Source organism: Ceratosolen solmsi, unplaced genomic scaffold (assembly GCF_000503995.2).
Source record: "Ceratosolen solmsi marchali unplaced genomic scaffold, CerSol_1.0 scaffold47, whole genome shotgun sequence".
Classification (NCBI taxonomy): domain Eukaryota; kingdom Metazoa; phylum Arthropoda; class Insecta; order Hymenoptera; family Agaonidae; genus Ceratosolen; species Ceratosolen solmsi.
In genome coordinates this window covers 3,463,003-3,479,061 of record NW_011948419.1, presented here as the reverse complement: position 1 = coordinate 3,479,061, position 16,059 = coordinate 3,463,003, and the positions used below count along the sequence as shown (strand labels likewise).

At 29.6% G+C, this 16,059-nt stretch overlaps 2 protein-coding genes and 1 long non-coding RNA gene across 3 annotated transcripts in view; 2 read left to right on the top strand and 1 right to left on the bottom strand.

Annotated features, from left to right (window-relative positions):
• Positions 1-6,115: 6,115 nt before the first annotated feature.
• On the top strand, positions 6,116-7,739 carry LOC105360554 (uncharacterized). Its single transcript, XR_912806.1, has 3 exons — positions 6,116-6,192; positions 7,374-7,622; positions 7,682-7,739. It is a non-coding gene; the product is annotated as an uncharacterized LOC105360554 (long non-coding RNA).
• Positions 7,740-8,129: 390 nt separating this feature from the next.
• Positions 8,130-10,432, top strand: LOC105360553 (uncharacterized). Its single transcript, XM_011497487.1, has 2 exons — positions 8,130-8,260; positions 9,907-10,432. Exons 1-2 carry the CDS (start codon positions 8,195-8,197, stop codon positions 10,249-10,251), a joined length of 411 nt encoding a protein of 136 aa, XP_011495789.1. The 5' UTR covers positions 8,130-8,194; the 3' UTR covers positions 10,252-10,432.
• An 840-nt stretch (positions 10,433-11,272) lies between these two features.
• Positions 11,273-16,059, bottom strand: part of LOC105360552 (epidermal retinol dehydrogenase 2) — a 21,656-nt gene continuing 16,869 nt past the window's right edge. Inside the window, exons 4-7 of the mRNA XM_011497486.1 lie at positions 13,046-13,160; positions 12,860-12,944; positions 12,270-12,380; positions 11,273-11,366 (exon numbers count right to left, since the gene is read on the bottom strand). Of these exons, the coding sequence (XP_011495788.1) occupies positions 11,315-11,366; positions 12,270-12,380; positions 12,860-12,944; positions 13,046-13,160 (363 nt within the window). The 3' untranslated portion in view covers positions 11,273-11,314. The remainder of the gene's footprint in view (positions 11,367-12,269; positions 12,381-12,859; positions 12,945-13,045; positions 13,161-16,059) is intronic.

Sequence of the window (16,059 nt, the reverse complement as noted above, 5' to 3'; positions counted from 1 at the left end):
TGCTCGATTATCTTCGAATGGGGGAGGTGACGAGCCAGGATGCGCGCCCTCGAGCGGAAAACCTCGAGTCGTCGGCCGGTCCCTCGAGCCCCCTGCGACCAGACCAGGTCCAAGTTGTAGGAATTCTCCTTTCGAGAAAATTAGCCGGAACCTCCTGAGAATCACAGTGCCGAGGCCACTCCAGCTTTCATTTAAAATAACAACGTAAATTTGCATTACCCTAGGATTATCGGAAATGCTCTATTAGCTGGCAAAGCCCTCCTTCACTGCACTAATACGCCTAGATGGTACGTAATAAACGCCATATAACGCCATAAACGCCGAGGCCGATGTTGCGATTGTTTGTATCAAGCAGAAATTTTATCACAATATAAAGTAATATCTTAATCGTGAAGTCTCCGTAGTGTTGAAACGACTCCAAGACGCAGCTTTAATAAAATACGTTAATATACGGAGCGTAAACTCTTAACCCAGTTTGAAGAGATACGCAGCTCCCAGCAGAAACGTTTCGACAAAAAGTTTCATTCGAAACGAGAATGGTTTGTCCCGACTGGCAGGACAGTATGCGGACATTTAAAAAAAAAGAAGAAAAAAAAAAAATTTAAAAACCATGGATTTTTAATTTCGAGGCTAGGGTAAATTATATTTCGTATAGTATTAAAAATACCGGGGGAAATAGTTTTTCTAAACGATGAAAATAATGTGCCGAGATTTTTGGCCTTTCCGGAATAAAAACAGAATTATCGAATGATTTTGCCGAAGCACGCGTACGTGTGAAAACATTTCACTGCGAGTTTTTCAAGGTCCTTCTCAACTTGCACGCGTATTACTTCGTGCGTACGTATGCATTTTTTTTTTCTTTTTTTTCCTTTCGAAGAGAGTTTCGAGGAGATACTTGGCAGAGGCTAATTTTTCTCATTATATTGGGCGCAAATTATGAGGGCGGAGCGAATGATATAACAACAAATACTTTTAAATAGCCTCAGCTTAATTTATCGTGAATCCGGCGGATTCATCAAGCTCGATGAACACGTAAGGACTGTGCGCCAATACCAATGTAATGTTTATTATGGATTTTTACTCGATTGTCCGGATACAACAGTCTAATAATCAAGTTATAGTATAAATTATCTGCCGCAAACATTTTATGTTACGTTAGATAGTAAATAATCACTTTGATAAAACAACGAAAGGAACATTAAACTGCATGCACATTTATCTACATAATAGTAAGCGCAAGGAAAACTTAAATCAACAAAGCCCAGATAAAAACCGAGGACTCGATCATTTACTAGACTTTTTCCTGGCTGTTAACAAATATAGAAATACTGATTTCGTTAACGAATAAATAATTAAGATTTACGAATAATAATAGGCCTGAATCACCCAATTTGCTTGCATGCTTATTATTATTACCCCTTTATCGATGCATTATCATTATGTTTATTTTTGTGTACAAATATTTATCTCATCGATTAATATACTTGTAGATTGTACTTGTATGCCGTAAGATGAGAAAGAGAAAGAAAGAACGATGAAAGTGGTGCACGATTCGTTGTCCGAGGCTAAAATTCTAATTCTTTTTTCTTTGACGAATTTTTTTATTATTGTAAGAATCCAATAGTAATAAATTTATCTACGGTTATAAATATTTGTGATGCTAAAGAGAGAGAGAGAGAGGGAGAGAGAGAGAGAGAGAGAGAGAGAGAGAGAGAGAGAGAGAGATAGAGAGAGATAGAGAAACAGAGAAAATAAATAAAATAATTAAATTCACTACCAAATATAACATATATATATATATATATATATATATATATATATATAGCAATGACATTAATGAAAGCAAATTTAAATATAGATTTTATTCTTAATTTCTCAAACCGTAAATGCTTGGGGATAACTTTTTCCATTTCTTATAAAGCATTTATACTTATTTCGATAGGTTTTTATCGAGGCTAGAGTTGTGACTGGAAATGATAATTTTTATTATTCGTTTTCCTCTTAACACAGGATATCCTTGTGAATACAACATGACGCGTTCGTATTTTTGAAAAACATTCCGTTTCCATTAAAATCCTATGATTCTTTACGTCAAAAGCGATACAAAAAAAGTCTTATTAAAAACGTGCCGTTAACTATACACACGATATTTCAAAAATATCACTCGCTGCTCTCCCACGCCAAGAAAGAAGGACTTGTTACACAGCCTATGAATAACATTCATAAACTAATAGTTATTTCACTGAATTAAGTAAGTAATATCGATTTAATGTAATTATTATTTCCGTTAATGTAGGTGTGACTTCATCAATTTTACTACATATATCGAATCATTATGCTGATTCCTTTCACAGAAATGGACTTTTTGAAAAGCGTGTTTTTGAAAATTTGCATTATTTCTTCAATGCGAATGATACGCTAATTTGTATGTAACTTTTGATTTCAGAGCGAATGTACAGTGGAACAACGTGCTTTTATACATCAATGCACGCACTTTTAATTGATAATACACGTACACTAATTAATTTGGATGCATGGATAATATTAAATGACGATTAGATGATATTATGGTTATTATATTAATTTTTCAAATCACTTTCTTTGTTTCGAAAATCATAAATGGCATTTTAAAAGTAAGCCTGCTCGGTGCTGTGTCGCCTGTAAACTACGAATTTTATTAACAAATATGCATACGCAAAATGTATTTATAATAAAATATGTATGGCTTTTGACATTTTTTAATCGCACGCGTCTATCGACGGTAAATCTAACGTTTCTCCCCATTGTCTAACATAAAAATTCACGCAATGATTGCTATAAAAAATAAATTAATATTTATCTCACAGCTGTAATTTGTAACGCTTGTGCATTATTATCGCAAATCGATGTTTTTAGAATAAATTTATTAGCGCGGTTAATTCACGTTGAAGAATTTTCACAACTTATGTTTGAAAATTTTCCTTATTGACACGACACATTGGACCAGCAGAGTTATGTACGCAACGTTTCAATTGAGTTTAGCTGTATCGTTTAGCTCGACGTATGAAAACAAGATGGTATGGTTTGCCCTTTGTCCGAGCTTTTGTTCAACGTACCGTGAGGGGAACGCGATTCGTCCACACACGCGAATATTTCTATGTAGCGAAATTCGGATGTAAGAGGTCAAAACATAAGCAATAAGCTATAATGCGACAACAGAATTTTTCTAATTCATTCGGCTTTAACGCGCTGGCAAATTCTTTGAACAATAATATAAACTACCTTTGCACTCTACATAATAAATAATTTTTGCCAATCTGTAACTTGTAATACTTAATGGGTGCATCAAATTTAAGCAAATAATTAACGTATATAGAAGAAAAAAAAATGAAAATTACGTAGGTCGAATAATTTTTTATGACAAATATTACCCAGATATATTCTAAATTTACGATTATTATATTTACTTGTTGTTTTAATGAAATGTTGAAAGATAGCAAGCGAAGTAGCGGGAACATAACTGTATTATCGTTAAAACAGCTTTAAATGAAATGGAATGAAAAAATAATTAAATACATAACGCAATAAATATTTAGCATTTTAATACTATTTATAAATGCAATATTATCGTTCTTATCTGAATAAATACATTTTAGAAATTCCTATAAATTTACTGGGATTAATTTATTTTTAAATAAATTATATCTTCTAATTTTAAAAATGTAATTAAAATTGTTATAACATTGTCTATTAAATAAATGGTAAAGTAATATCTGAAGGCAAATGCCTACGTGCGTTATTGATTTCTCATACTACACAAACGTAAATAAAAATAAACAACTGAAAAGGTAAGTCAAGTCTTTGCTTGTGCCCAGCAATTATCAATCACCAATTACTAATTTTTCTTTCTACTCGGCAATCTATCCGACGGGTCGTCTCTCTCTCTTACGATTAATTTTAACATTCGAATCCCTTGCCATCAAGTATTATGCGATAATGCTCCACAGAGCACTAATGCGAGACAGAATATATTGCTCTAAGGTGATAGTGAAAAATCTATGCGAGTGATTATAAATAATCGTTGGGTTATTTATGAGATTACGAGCGATTAAATATATTGGTTAAATAGTTAATTAGCTGCACGTATACGCGCATTCACTTTTCCGCGTGTATTATTAATTGTAAATAATCGATTGACGTGAAAACAATGGCTGGTATGGAAATTCAATTCGCTCTATTGATTTCTTTAAACTATATTTAATATTTAGTGCGTACTGGTATTAATCACTTTCGGATACTTGTCCGATCGTCCTTTTCTCTCCTCTGCTCAAGATATTACGATTTGATGTTCGAAACATAGTGTCGTCGATCCTCTACTAAACACTTAACTAATTAGCTTCTTCTTTCACGTTCACTGTTCTTCTATCTCCATGGTTAATCCATTTGTTCAAAACGTACACTTTTGATTCATCTTCCATTCGAATCTTGCCGTTATACACGAAATGATAAACATTGTTTTATTATAAATGCAGTATAAATGCAATTTATTATAAATTTTTCTATTTGAATGATTGAATGCACAATTATTTGTACACAATAAGTATTGCTTTATTTAATCTATGTCATTAAAAGTTGCAATGACCTTAGTTTGCTCGAAAGTTCAAAAGTAATTTTTAATCTTCGACCGTACATTGTATGTATTTCACTTGGACTTTCATTAGAAAGTATTAATAAGTTTGATTTTTTCATCAAAGAATGAATTGACATTACTTTAGGACAACAGTACGTTTTATATACTTCCAGAGTAATTGATTTTTTATACTTTAATAATATAAATAATATTCTCATCATTATTATCAACTAGTCTAAGCTAAAATTAAAATTATATTTCTACTAATATCACTAGATATCTGTTTTTGACTTATCTCTCGGAGAATAATATTCTCACTTAATAAAATAAAAATGATTAAATAAATATTTTATGAATATTCTAGTATTTTTCATTGCCTAAATATTTCTATTTACAATTAATTTTATTAATTATACTTTCTTTTATTTAAATCTACATTATTAAAGTATATATAATATCTTAGTATATTACTGTTAAAAGCGAGGGCTATTTACATTTTTTTTTTTTTGTATACAAAATTAATATAACTTTACATAATTAGTACTATATATTTATAAAATAATGAAAGTAAATAAATAAACAAATTGTTAATTATTAACTTCATGTTTCATAATATTTTATTTATCGGCACAAAACGCTTATTTGCGCATATAAATAAATATTCAGGATAAACATCTAATGCATCAATTGTAATTAATTTATAGATATAATGGTAAAAAAATTAACGACTAAAAGTTTATGTTCGTTATATCGGATTATTCCTAAATTCTATAAGCTCGGCAAAAAAATAATTTTCTTTAACTTTTTTACATAACCATAAATTTTATCTTATTTTCAAAATCCATGAATTTAGTATAAAAGCTAATTTAGGAAGAAATCATAATATTAGTTTCTAAAATAATCGAATATACGATTTTAAAGTAATTGGTTAGATTTTAATTATCTTTTTGCATAATATATTTTACTTACATTAAAAGTTTTTTTTTATCATAATCTACAAAAAGAATAAGATTCTAATAACAAAAATTTGAAATATTTTTGAAAAATAGTTGGCTAATATCAAGCAAACATATAACATAATACGTATGAATAATTATAGCTAACAGTAGTACTTAATTATAAATTAACTAATACTTAACAAATTTTAATTAAATAATTGAAAGTTTCATTTCATCTTACTTTCGCTTTTTATATGATAAACAAATTTAAAAAAAAAAATATATATATATATATATATATATATATATAAATAAAATAAAGGATTTCGAAACTATCTAATACAGAGTATTAAGTGACATTGCACGCATTACACGAATTAAAATAATATCGATTCATTTGTTTATTTAAAATTAATAGGGTTAAGGAATAATAAAACCATGTAAAATGTTGGCTTCTAAAACTAAGATATCAATTATAATTATTAGATATTGAAATGTACACAAATTTTCATCAGTAGTTGAATGCAAATTTAAAGAATCGAAATAAATTTTTATCAACAAATTTTAAATTGTATTTACTCAAATTTTTTTGTTTGCCATGTTTTTGGTGCTTCGACTTATACGACGATACTTTGGATTTTAATAGTAAGTATTTTAACATAATATTTTTTTAGCCTTTAATATGATATTGTTAGACAATAGTTTAGCGATAAATACGTCAATGAGTTAATTAGATCGCAAAGCTTAATACATAATAATTATAATAAATTCCGATTTATATACACAAATTATATACACTATTCTTTGAATTCAAGCGATTATAAGATATTTATAAGAAAGTGGTACGTAAATTCTAACAATTTGATGCAAATGTTATTTAAGACCAAGTAGTAGACCACGGAAATATGTATCAATTATCAAATTATCAATTACTCATATGTTACATTGTATTAATTGATTTTATCGAATTTTGATTTTGCATTAGTCTTAATATCAAAATCATAAAATTATATAATGTAGCATACGTTTTAATTTGATTTATAAAATTGTTTTCCCACGTAATTCATACTCTCAATGAAAATAAGTTTTTGGAGAGAAAAAACGTAAAAATGTATTTTTACATCTACAATTTTCAATAACTTTCGGTTAAATAAGAATTTTAGAATTATCTCGAATATTAATTAGTTAATATTGGCACGAGCGAAGACATATTTTTAGTCAGCCTTAAATTATCCATTTAATTTTTTATATTATACTTTAATTAAATCAAAGCTACTAAATATTATTCATCTTAAAAAACAAAATCCATCAATTATATTTTAAACAATATTGCAATGAATAAGTAAAGCAAAACAAAAAAAAAACGGAAAAAGATAGCATCGATAGAAAGATAATTTCGTTGACATTTATTATGGACAGCAAGGGAGGTGAACGTATACCTTCTAATTGCTCATTAATTTTTGCAATGTAAAGCAGTATATATTGGCGGGAGTAGCAACCATTTAATGTCGAAGAATAATTTTTCTTTTATTTATGTTTTATTTTTTTCGTTTTTTTTTTTTAATATGTCTTATGACGCGAGTATCGAATACGCCAATCGTGCTTTGATATTAATGACGGATGATTCGGGTAAATTTCGGACGATTTAACGTAATATTGGCATTTTGCGCGAAAACCATACCAAGTATCTTATAAGCAAAAGCTTGCCGTCGCTAAAAATAATAAGGCCCAATAGTGAATGAGAAATAAGTGCGAGAAGGCGGATGCGCGGTAAAGGAAATCTAAGAAAATATATATAAAAATAAAAAAAAAAAAAAAAAACTTAGAGACTTCGGTCGGTAAGAAACAGCAACAGAGGTGTGACGATGCTAGCCAGAAACGTGGATGCTCCGTGAGAGAAGTAAACAGGGAGTCGTGCCGGCCGATCGGCGTCCGTGCCAAGGGCAAGCCGACCGAGCATCCGGAGCCGCGCCGAGACGTAGTCGAGCGACCCAAGAACCGAGAGGTCCAATACAGGAAGTCGAGTAGCCGCTACGCCAACACGGGCAAGAAGCGATCGCGGAGCTCCAAAGAAGGTTTTCCTTTATTTTTCATTCCGTGCTCTCGACAATCCTTATATTCCCTTTATTCCCAGCTTGGCCATTAATTAGTGTGGCGCCCATGACAACTTGCGCGACATTTGCTCGGGTCGAATCGCTGGCTTGGTTCTTTTGCACATACGAATTTTTCCTTGGGAAGCTTAATGGTGCACTGCCGACGTCTCGCTTCGTTCGAAAAATCTATAACCGTTAAATGTGTCTAGATATTATTGGAGTTAAAAGTTTCCGATACGCAGTCCGATTTGACAGCCTGTTACTCGGCAATTTTTCAACAATCTTCGTTAAAATCTCTAATAAGTAATAGTAATGGGTAAAATAGTACAGTCTCTGTTACATCTCTCCAATAATTTCATACAATGATAATAAAATATCGGATATGTTATTTATTGTAAAACAATATTGATTTATATGTTATTAATGCATTTTTCTCTTTAGCAGGATCAATTTTGTTAAATATTTTACATAACTTTAATCACTAAGCAGGACGAAACTTCAAAGCTACGTCAGGAGAATTTCAATTGCGTGAAATCTACGGAGACGGAAATTGCATGTTTCGCGCCATCAGTTTTATTGTTTGGGGAACAGAAAATAGACATAGATATCTTCGCTCTTTGGTGAGACAATTTTCATTCTTTCATTAATTTCTATTTAAGATGTTTGGAGTAAAAAACTACTTTGTGCGAGTAGTTTTAAAGCGAAGTTAAACATTTTAAACTACCCATCGTAGTTTAAATAATTGAAAGCAACACACACACAAACACACAGAGATAGAGAGAGAGAGAGAGAGAGAGAGAGAGAGATAAATGTGTTTATCATTAAATTTACATAATTAATTGAAGGAATTGTGCTCAAAGTGAACACTTGACGTAACTACCGTACACAGACACTTATTTTTCATTAAGAAATTTACTTAAAATTCATCTTAGGTGTGTAGGTCAATGATCTTGTAATATTTAATAATTATCATTATATTCCTATATTATCAAAACTGATAAATATAGATGTTTTTTTTTGCAAGTGGCATAGAACGAGAATTATTTATTTGAAAAAATTAATATGACATTAACGCAGATTTAAAATTTGAAAAAAAATTATTTAAAAAAGAAATTTTATTCTTTTAAATACAATATATCAATAATAAATTTACAAAGTATAAGATTATAAAGTATAAATTTAAGCACGCAGTCTCATATTATAAAAATGTCTTTTCAAACAAATAAATGTATATATATATATATATATATATATATATGTATGTATATATATATCAAGTTTGTTAATTATTTCTTACAGATAATTGTTTTGTTTTTTTTTTTTATTAATAATCTACTCTAAAAATACAATATATATATATATTTTTTTCTTTATTTGTTTTAAATGAAAATTTTTTTAACATTTTCAAGGCAAAGTAATCGTATTAATTGTCGAGTAAAAAGTTTTACAATTCTTAAATACTGAATTAAAATTAGATCATTTTCATTTTTCACCATTGATTTTGTCACTCTTAGATTTAAATTATTTGTCCTTAAACTTTATTATGACACAAACATACAAGATATTTAAGTTTACAGTCACTACAATCGATTAATATCTTTCTACATTGCTTAGTCACTTTTATTTTTATATTGAAAGCTTTCTATTACGCAGCGTATATTACGTTAAAAATTAACTTTAAATATTTTATGCAAATGACAAAGAATGATTTATGCTTATACCGAAAATTATTACCTAATACGTAGAGCAAATAAGGTTTGCTTATCATTGATGCTAAATTATTATAAAAGCTTCTATATTTGAAAAATATAAAGTCTACCAGTCTTCATTTTACTTTAACCTTATTATTTCCTATCAAATGCTCCATAAATTATTATTACAGAAAATTCTGTACAATATGTATTTCCGAAATCATTCTGTCGAATAATCATTCGTCTGGAATTTACCGCAAGCTGTACACAAAGTCTTTAAGAATACAATAACGATAAATCAATAAACAATATTTAATAAAATAGAAGCTAATCTCGATAAAGATGCGAACGGCCTTTGCTTATGAGAATGTGACAATGTGACCAGTAAATGCTCATAAGTAACCAAGTTTTTCGAACGTCATTCATTGTCCGTGCGTAAGTGAGGACGCACTCGGTTGGAGAACGATTGATAATAATAGTGCCCTACAATGTTTCGACAACGAGATTTTTTGCCGACCTCTTGCAACTCATACATAAGCGCGAGAAAGGAACCGACCGATGAAACTCACTTGCAGGTAGTAAGACACATCGAGAACTCGTGGCGGGAGCTAAAACCTTTCGTAGTGGCCGAGTGGAGCATGTCGAGTCTCGACGACTACATCGGCTTCATGGGCGCGGACGGCACTTTCGCAAGCGAGCTCGAGTGCGTCGTCGCCACGAAGCTCAATCGTCTGAACCTCGCGATCTACAGGCGGGTGGAGGGTTCCGATGCCCTTCGACGTATACTCTACAGTCAGTACAGCGGAAGTGCAAGGACGGCCAACCTCCTTTTCAGCGGACACAACGAGTACGGGCACTACGACGTACTGGAACCAGTCGGATCGGCCAGTCCGTCCTTCGTGTCTTCGTATTTGCCATGATCCTCTGCTCCTGGCTGATGCGTTAAAATTGAAGAGCTTTCCGTTCGCCGACGATCGCGAGGACCGTTGCCTTGTCCTTTGCCTCGATCGCAAGTGGTCGCAGGCACCCGCGCTCGGCTGCTCTTCGTGCGATGTCCTCGCGCGAGTCCCCGAGGCGATTTGACAACTTGAAAACTGTGATTTGAAAAATGTGAACGTATGGCGTGTATCGCATCGAGCAAAAACAGAAAAGAACAGTTTGTAAATGCTTTTTCGGGACGTTAAATACAATCCTGTTAGTCTGCAATTGCTAATTTAGCAACGAACTTAGGTAAATCGTCGATGAAAAATTATAATGAAAGTAATAAATGTTAAAGCGTTGATTAGGCGAGCTTTTTTGTTTGCCGTATATATGATTAGTCGCTGATTGCGAAGAATATTTGTCTTCGGATTCTGATATTTGAAATTTCACGTTAATACGATGACGAAGCTTCGTTATTACTTGGTCGTTGTAATTTTGTCTTTTGAAATGCTGAAACGAATGAAATGAACTAACGTGCTTATACAATGTACCCTGTGATTCTTCTTTTTTTTTTCTTTCTTTTTTCTTCTTCTGCTTTTTTTTTTAACGATTGTGCTAGGCATCAAAAATTCGGCACACGTTTAGAAGTAATAGGATAAATGATTTCATACGAATTCAAATATTGAAAGATTGATATTGAAGTGTGCGAACCAATACAGTATAATTATAAAAAGTATTTTTTATTTCTGTATACTAATTTTCGAGAAGAAATAAGCATACAGTTATTTTACTTTAATATTCTATTTACAACTTATTTTATACAATTTTATGGGATTAGAATAATGGTCTCTTAAAACTACTATTAAAAGTAAAAGATCGCTTCAATAATATATAGTACAGGATTTAAGTCAGAAATGCACAACCCACTTGATGCACTTAATACGAAAATATAATAAATAAATTTTTAACGAAACGCTCGTGAAAGCGATAACGAGATTTTCTTAAATACAAGAAATGTGATAAATTTTTAATAAATAATTTCTCGATTAGATAATGCATTTTTTACGTATCGAACCACCTTGATATTGTTGTTATGCCGCTGTACAGTCTGCAGCTGAAAAATTAATTCAAACGATCAAGCAATATCCTTTTGACTTATTTATTTATTTTCTTTTATTAATAAATAATTTCGTTAAATTGCTTTCTCTGTAACAACGTTACTTTAATACTCTATCAATCAATATCTCACCAATACGCGTGAGGGCTTTAAGAGATTAATCAACAATGAAATCTAAATTTCGGAAATTTGCGATTTTAAAAAACATATTATTCTAAGCTTATTCCATATCGATGAATCAACTAATGATATAGAGAGAAAAATTGGTAAGAAAATTCATTACAAGCTGCTTTTTGTATATGCTTAAAAAAAAAAAAAAAAACAAAACAAAACAAAAAAAACAAAACAAAAAAACAAAACAAAAAGAAACAAGCAAAATACTGTTTGAAACTCATTTGATATTGTAATCACTCTCTAAATAAGATTTCATCGATATATGATCTTAAGTTGTATTAATTTGAGATTATATTTTTAATAACAAACATTCAACGACGCTTTCGACTTAGTGGAAAATAAACAATAAATTGATAATTGATGGATGGCAGTCTTGAGAAAGGAATTATTGTTATAAATCCCATTTAAAATTGAAGTCGCTTAAAGGAGCCAAGCAACAGAAAATGTATACGCCCATGTTCTTCGCGATAAGCTTTTTAAGTAATAGAAAAGTTATTAATTGATTATTATTAAGTAAAAACCATTACAAAATGGACTTACATAAATTTCTTCGTGCTTTTGTTAGAATTTTTGTATAAAAAAACATTGCTTATTTCAAGATGTAATTTACAGATAATTTACAAAACTGTTTTTAATTTGTAAACCAAAAAAAAAAAAAAAAAAAAAAAAAAAAAAAAAATTAATAAAATGACATACGACAATATAATTAAACTAAAAGTGTTTTACCTTAAAAAGTACAACAATTTTGAGCTCCAATTTATGCTTAGACACGATTGATTTCTTTGAACAGCCTGTACCACTTTTCTCGCAATGACTTGCTCACTTTGCTTCATTAAACTAATAAAAAGATTTCATATGTACATATCAGTCTTTAAATCTGAATATGGCAAATTATTCGAATCGATAGATCAGAGAATTTTCTTATTCTTATCAATATATATATATATATATATATAATAAAAAGAAAAAAAATGAAATTGAGCATCTCTTGGTATAAAATACCTTATATAATTTGATATCGAGAAGTGCCTACGCATGTTTTTTTTATTAACTCTATAAAATGGAAAAAGTTTAATGCAAAGATAACAAACATGTTACGTTTATTAATTTTGTATCATCTGCCATATTTCCATTACGCATAAAAATATACTTAACTTTATTAACAAAACGATATGTATAGTTTTATATATAAACATAGTATAGCTCATCGGTCCAAGTCTTATCAAGTAAGTTATATATCAAAGAGATTAGATACTTTTGTGACCGAATCAAGACATTTTTCTGCATTATCATAATACCGAAGATTAAATGTTTACCTTGGTTCAGCATTAGGTGCAACGGTCATAAATGTCAGTGTATTATTTTGCCCGTTAAACTGCTGCGCCAAGCTGTCCATTAGTCCTGCGGTGAACGAAAATGAAAACTTTAAGTGCGCCAGGGATAAGCGAAATCGTGATCATTGGTTTCAAAAAGAAAAAAAAAGAAGAAGATATATTAATGACCTGCAACGGCAGCTCGGGAGCCTATGCTTGCATCCATTGTACACTTGGTTGGCGTAATTCCAATTACGTGCGCTCTTTCTCGATGTAGCATGGATGGTAAGAACGCCAACACCGTCTACGAAAATAACATAACTTTTTTATATTTTGAATCCACTTAGTGACTTCGTTGGTATTTTATCGTCATTATTAATGACTGTCAATAATAATAATACTAATAATAATAACAACAATAACAATAATAACAACAATAATAATTTACAATAACGATAACAATAATAACAATAACTATAACAATAATAACAATAACGATAACAATAACAATGATAATAATAATACCGATGCTAAGTATTTTTTATTACTTTTGTTTAAAATGTTTTCTTTTATCATTTTTTCAAGTATCATAATAATCTTATTTATCAAGATCAATGTATAATATTATATGTATATATCGCTGACGATTATTATAACAGCTAAAAGGATTATCTATTTTATACAAAGAAATTTTATAATGCTTATCGACTCATAAAACATTTAGTAATAAAGTGTAAATTAAACGATATAATAACTTATCTAATTAAATATATATATATATATATATATATATATATATATATATATATTTAATTAGATAAGTTATTAACATTTTCAATGTTATTAAAATATTTTAATCGTAGAAACTTTCCGAACAATTAATTTCTTTACATACTAAAAATATTATTTTGTGAATTATTCGTTAGCATGGCAGAAATTACATAAAAATTACATAAAAAAAAAAACAAGAAATATAAAGGCAATAAACATTTACTCCTAGAATTCGTAAATTTTTATAATTTATGATAAAACTTTTAGAAATATCAAAATGATAAATAAATTACTAAAATATATTTACGTAGTTATACAATTATTTACAAAATTTTTGCATTTGTATATAAGAAACAAAGTAGAGAATTACTATAGGGAAATACAAGGATGCTTAAGTAAGTATGAAGTATGCTTGTATAATACGACGGGAGTTGTTGCAACAATTTCTAATAGAATTTGTAGAAATAATCGATAATTTATTAAGGCACCATTTCAAGATACACAAAGTTATTAATAAATGCAGATAGCAATATATTTATATCAAGGTTAAGTTATTTCAATGAAATATAATTACACTATTTGCCAATTTTTACGATTCTCAGTCATTTTTTAAAAATAAAGTAAAACAATAAAAGTGAAGGAATTTTTTATTTCCCCTGCTTTTTTCTTTTTTATTTATAATTAATCTTTAATTATATTTATAATCAATACAAACCGATACGAGTGTCAAAATTTATTCACAATTAGTATTTATTAGTTAGTTAGTTTGTTATTATTTATTATTATTTTATTTATTTGTTAGTTTATTTCTCTTAAATTTCTTTTTTTAAATAATCTTTCATCCTATTAAATAAATTCTTTTTTTTTTTATTAGTTTAAGTTTGCATTAGAATAGAAATAGCTGAGAAAAAGTATAACAAATCAATGTGTAAATTCTCCGCGAATTTATCAACGTTGTCCTTATTTTATCAAATATATAAATATTCGTGTCATCATTGTTCCTTCAATAAATTACTCGTTTAAAATAATTTAAACGAAAACATTTTGTTATTGTAAATCGATCAAGACGAATTTCTTGCCGATATCAAACTCATCGCACATTGCCGTCATTTGCACGGTAAAGTGAATAAGTAGCCAAAGAGCTCGCTAATATTATTAATAAATATTATCGAAATAATAATTTCCAAGCTTGGATAATATTCATTTTACATCCCGTTAACAAAATTATCCCTGCTTTCTTTCCTTTTCGTCTTGTTATCATCGCAATCAGCGCAGTAAGTGAGTCGTGATAGCAGATAATAGCGTGCGCCATCTATGTATGACAAGTGGATAATATCTGTTGATGCGTTGGAATTGGAAGTTGAGTTGCGCGTATGAAATTCGTTTCAAGTGCGGTGAAATGTGTAATCACGGGGCTATTTGGTGAAAGTAAAGGGCCAATTAATTGATGATGCTATGAATATTCACAAAGTTTGCCGTTAGCCACCCGACGCTAGTGACAAAAACATATGGAGTAGTTTGAAATTTCAACTAACATGGTAGTTGAATTTTCTTTGACGTACTTATATGAATGGCTGGTGAAAACTTATGGCGGAGATGTATCACGTTGCGGTAAAATACGAGATTGTAAAAAATTGGATATTAGTGTTGCATTATAGAACCTGAACTTTTTATATTACGTTGTATTTATTAAGCGAGCGAAATTAATTGGAGAATACGAATTTGAAATTTAGTGATAGAATTTTAATAATTTGTATGACATACATCGCAACGCAATGAAAAATAGTTTTTCAAGTTTATTGCGTTTATGAGGATATTATTATTATTATTATTATTATCATAAAATGATTACAATACCGTATAATTATTTAATAATATAATGTCATCCTAATAATTATATTTAGAGGGATGAAATGAAGTTTCACGCGATTTATGCAATCACGAAAATAAAAAGAGGGTAGATTTTCTTTAATGGAAATTAAAGATAAATAAATAAGCAATTATTAGCAAAATATTGAGGATATGAGATTTCAATTGACAATAAATTACTTGAAATTAAGGATATTATAATTAAGGAATTGGATAGGCAACGCGAATACTTCAAGTAAAATTACTCGAAGCATTAATAAATGCCAATGATCGTGAAATAACTTTGTCTCATAAAGATCGCATACATGATGCTACTTTTTTTTTAAGTTCTTGAAAAATTGGCGATCCTCCATTATATTAACTTTGCCGTGTTAAAAAAAAAAAAAAAGAAAGAATCAAGATAAAGGCATAATTTCAAATCTCATCGAAATTTCGATGCTTTGATGTCTCACTAACTTTTTAATAATCGCTATCAGTAAGTCTTTATTCCAATATTTTCATTTTTATCCCAATTATATGTGTTTATACATGGGGTTTGGGAGTGGTGGGAGGGGAGGGGTGGG